Source organism: Trachymyrmex septentrionalis, unplaced genomic scaffold (genome assembly GCF_001594115.1).
Source record: "Trachymyrmex septentrionalis isolate Tsep2-gDNA-1 unplaced genomic scaffold, Tsep1.0 scaffold40, whole genome shotgun sequence".
Classification (NCBI taxonomy): domain Eukaryota; kingdom Metazoa; phylum Arthropoda; class Insecta; order Hymenoptera; family Formicidae; genus Trachymyrmex; species Trachymyrmex septentrionalis.
Genome location: NW_017305569.1, coordinates 1,943,816 through 1,948,239, shown reverse-complemented (window position 1 = coordinate 1,948,239; position 4,424 = coordinate 1,943,816). Strand labels below are relative to the sequence as shown.

Sequence of the window (4,424 nt, the reverse complement as noted above, 5' to 3'; positions counted from 1 at the left end):
TAAGGCCCTTCTCGCGGTGGGCAGTGCCATAACATTACGGGTTACGAGTCGCCCCGTGCCTCTCGTCGTTCACATCCGTCGCAGTCATCTTCGCCATCGCCGTCGGTTCCCCTCTTTTCCCCGCAAAGTTCTGTTGCCCCACGTTGCCCCTTTTTTTCCAACCTTCACCTTTTTCTTCGCGTTCGTCCGGGCGTCAGGTGGAGAAGTTGCACGCGGCCGATGGCGGATGATATTAGCATGGTAACTGGTGGCCCCAGCAGGCGCCTTATTAAATTTGTACCATAAGCAATATCGGGATGCGGCCCGGAACCGTTTCAATTTGCCGGTCTGGAAATTTAAGGCTTACCCTGTCTCACTCATTGCTACCGCGTCACCGCTATACCGATGATGCACCGCGATTACTTATCGTAATCACGAATTCATCACGATGGTCGGAAGACGTAAATCTTTATCCATTCACAACATTTTTTTGTAGTCATTCAAAGTCGCACCAACTTCAACGACACACTTCACTGTCCTTTGACGATGCTTCACTACCTTGAAGATGCTTGAAGACGAGTGGTAGTTTAAAATTCGCTAATTGCAAAGTGAAAGACAGTTAAGAGCGAGCAGGTGGATCTTCCTGCGAGAGCAACGGGCCGCAACACATCTTATAGGAGCTCTACAACATCTCTCTTCGCTGTCCTGTGCTGTACTATGTTCAAAGTCACAACAAGTGTTTCATTGCAATTGATTTTGAATAATATTAAACAAATTATCTATTAATGTGATTACATAACAACTAGGAAGTGAACACCTTAAACGGTCATGCTGGATCTTTAGTGCTTAAATAATTTGATGTGAATTTTATATACAAATCGAATCCTGCGAACTACGCATCCAATTTAATTTTCAGTCTTAAAACGCAATTCTAACAAAATTAAAGTAATATTAAATTAAATTGACAAGCAATTTAAATATTTATATTCGTAGGTATTTTAGAATAATATTAATTTTTTATCAATTGCCTCATCGTTTTTTTTTTGTCTTACTTTTTGTGCGAAACGTGTAAATTGCGAAATGAACTATCTCGTGACATTAATATTTTGCTGTCTGAACATGGTTGATTCATAAATGAGCTACTTTATTGTACCCCAATTTTTGAGTTAAGGTTGCAGCACAGACTTTTGCATAACGCGTAATGCATAAGTGAATCAACTAATCAGAATCTTTGCTTTCCTCCCATTTCATGAAAAAAAAGAATTTCGATTGGTTAATTTCCTTATGTACTATGCATTATATGCGTTATGCAAGAGTCTGTGCTGTGGCCATTAAATATTGTTGCACGGAAACAATAACGCTCTTCATTACGAGGATTGCGGAATCAGCGAAAAAAGCATCCTAAGATTATTGAAATTAAAGACGTTTCTGCGTAGTGTAAAATCAGTCGTTTATTTTTATGATTGGATCTTAAATCGAATCATGTTACTACGCCGTGTACTTCTATTGACTTCTAAAATTCACGAATATAATATATTCTCAAAGGTAAAAAAAGAAATAAAGGAAGTTTTATACGTGACAACTGACATGTATTCATGTAGTTGTACGATCCTGTTATAACCTAAAACGATTATTCATATATTTTGCTTCATTCGTCCGCGCTGAATAAAAGTTAATTCAATGTTTTATCTGCGTCAATAAATAATGGTCGAATACTGTTTACAGCAACAATGCCGGAGTACCTACATCTGTGACGTACTGCGGCGAGAAAGAAAGGATACGAAACGAAATGACATAATAAGATGTCGGTGCCAACGATACCATACCGCTAATGATTACAAATGATTGGACCGATATACTTGCGCCGACCAAAAGAACGAGTTTCGTGATCGATCGGCTACAGTAATATCGCTCGATTCGATTTGGAACTTGCCGGTGTCCTCGAGAATTTCTTAACCAACTTTTTTTCTCGTATAACGATATAGGAACTCTCAATAATAATTCAAAGAAAAAAATGTTTATAAATTAAAAGTAAAGATTGGACTGAAGATTGGTTGAAAATAATTTGTAAAGTTTAATAATGAGAGAAGTTAGGCATTTAACGACAAAAAGAATGATTTATCGATCCTTTCTACGCACGATGTTCATCACAATTCAACATACAAAAGAACTATAACCAAAATAGTTAATTAATATAAAAATGCCTAATGAGAGGCCTATGCTAATTATCAAGAAGAAACGAAAACTTTGTATTCCTCAAAATTTAAATATCTCTCATTGTTGGAATATTATTGAACCGATTATCGCTCAAGAAATCGCACCTGACTACACTTTGATTCCGAATTACTTTGACACAAATGCATATAAAATTGGATATATTTTTGTGCCAACAAGCACACAAGTAACGGATTATAATAATAATTTTTGGCATCTTTATACTTTAAGTTATCCTTTCATTACTCATAAAACAGATAAAATGTTTCCGCCTCGTGTCAGTGTTGAAAATACTCGGACCAATTCACAATTTTGTGGTGAAAAGCAAGACGAACACCAAGTGGCTTGATAAGACATTTCATAGCGTACGAACGTCTGGAGATCAAATGAACTTTCGTGTGAATATTCAAATTATAAATTTATTGAAAGCACATTAATCAAATTGATTAGTTGATTATTTCCCGAATATTTCTAAATGTGTTTGTAGATAATTCTCGAGAGTGGAAAAAATAAGCTGACTTTTACTGGTTATGATTATTATTTTCTCAGTAAAGCACACGATATGCTGACCCAAGGAAACGTGACGATAGATCGCACATCTCATAAAGGTATATAAAATATATGTATACATATATATTACTCACAATCAATACAATCTTTAATAAAGTATTTAATAGTAATATATGTAATTATTTAATAATTCATTTATCCACAATCTCTATAGATTTATCAAATGTTACATGGATTGGACTAATAACACACGTAGTTGTTACAAAAACCTCTGAGTTACATATTATTAAAGATACACGTGAAAGAATGCTGCACATAGGCGAACATGAACATACTATTCTTTTTAAATACGAAATATGTAAACTCGATCAGTACGGCGTCGTAATACAATCTGTAAGTTTTTACAACAATACCTTACATTGAAAACAAATCTCAGCACCATAGATTTATTTTATTTCGTCAGGAAACGAAGAAAATACGCTGTAAATGGTTGCCAATGGGAGATAAAAAATCAGACAGTCTTCCATTAAATGAACTCCAAAGGTTATCTGACAAAACATGATAGCCCCTTTTGCTGGAAACAAAAGATATATTTATATTCAAGGTTCTTTCTTGTAACTTTTTGCCATTATATATACCATCCTTCATATATATATTTATATATTTATATTAGATTATTTATACGCTTATTAATATTTTATCGTTTTTCTTCAAAAAGATCAATCTTACTCGCGACAATACATTCGGTCAAAATACCAGGACCAGTTCATTCCAGACGCGGTATTTTTCTGTTCGGTACAAAACAGACCGTGACACCGATGACACGGATGAGAATGCGATGAGATACCGCACAATTTATTTCCATTTTCCGTATGGTGTAAGTACCCGTGGATACAAGTGCACGCAAGTACACAACTACGTGCAAGTACGCACACGAACTCGTCGCGGTAGATCAGACCCGCGAGATATCGGCTCCGGGTTCCGCGGTCGGGTCTTGTGCGCATCGCGCATGAGTTATTGCGAGATCGGTTGGAACGCGCGAAATTCAATAAAGTTATTTCAGCAGCGCGGTAAAAAAAAAGGGGGGGGGGAAGGACAAAAGGGGACAAGAGGGTGGCGGTGCACAATCGTGGCTGGATTGAATTATCAGCGTTAAATTCCGCGTTTTATGCATGCGACTGTTCGCCTGCCCTGTCAACGCTGCCGGATGGAGACATTATAAATGTTAATTGCACGAATTGCACAGCTATCGCGCGCGACGTTGTTATTTTTTCCTCTTTCCTTATATATCTCTCTCTTTTTCTTTCTCCATCATGTACCTCTCTCTCTCTCTCTCTCTCTCTCTCTCTCTCTCTCTCTCTCTCTCTCTCTCTCTCTCTCGCTCCCCGCAGTTCTTCTCATCTCTTGCAGCGTCGTCCCCGACTTTGCATCTTCTTTCTACCCGCGCCCCCGCTATCCCATTTCCTCTCTCTCCATGACGCACCCTTTCCCCCTTTCATGCAGAACGCATGAGACTGCATTTGCATCTCAATCTCGCCGTTGATTTAGCAGTCGTCCAGGGCCATCACTCTTGCCGCGGGAAAGGTCGACTTTAGTATTTTTAGATTAGCCGGTCGCGATATATGCAGCTCCTCGCGCAGCACTTTTTCGGGGAGCGTGGAGTGGGATGAGACCTTTCGTCTTTCCTTTTTGGCGCAAGAAAGAGAGTCGCGCACGTACGA

General features: G+C 38.3%; 1 protein-coding gene across 2 annotated transcripts; it reads left to right on the top strand.

The window, feature by feature from the left end:
- Window positions 1–2,054: 2,054 nt before the first annotated feature.
- On the top strand, window positions 2,055–3,337 carry LOC108751083. 2 transcript variants are annotated; one of them, XM_018491034.1, is made up of 5 exons: window positions 2,055–2,380; window positions 2,476–2,591; window positions 2,681–2,801; window positions 2,918–3,096; window positions 3,167–3,337. In XM_018491034.1, coding segments are annotated over exons 1-5 (516 nt in total). In that variant the 5' UTR covers window positions 2,055–2,379; the 3' UTR covers window positions 3,266–3,337. The 2 variants fall into 2 exon arrangements, with proteins under 2 accessions (XP_018346536.1, XP_018346535.1); XM_018491033.1 differs by having other exon boundaries at window positions 2,451–2,591.
- The last annotated feature ends 1,087 nt before the right edge of the window (window positions 3,338–4,424 follow it).

Bases quoted from the DNA above. Each gene is read 5' to 3' on its own strand.
- LOC108751083 (XM_018491033.1), top strand. From the start codon at position 2,180: ATGCCTAATGAGAGGCCTATGCTAATTATCAAGAAGAAACGAAAACTT. The intron at 2,381-2,450 runs GTAACGGATTAT...CTCATAAAACAG, and splicing joins TTGTGCCAACAAGCACACAA to ATAAAATGTTTCCGCCTCGT. The intron at 2,592-2,680 runs GTGAATATTCAA...ATGTGTTTGTAG, and splicing joins GAGATCAAATGAACTTTCGT to ATAATTCTCGAGAGTGGAAA.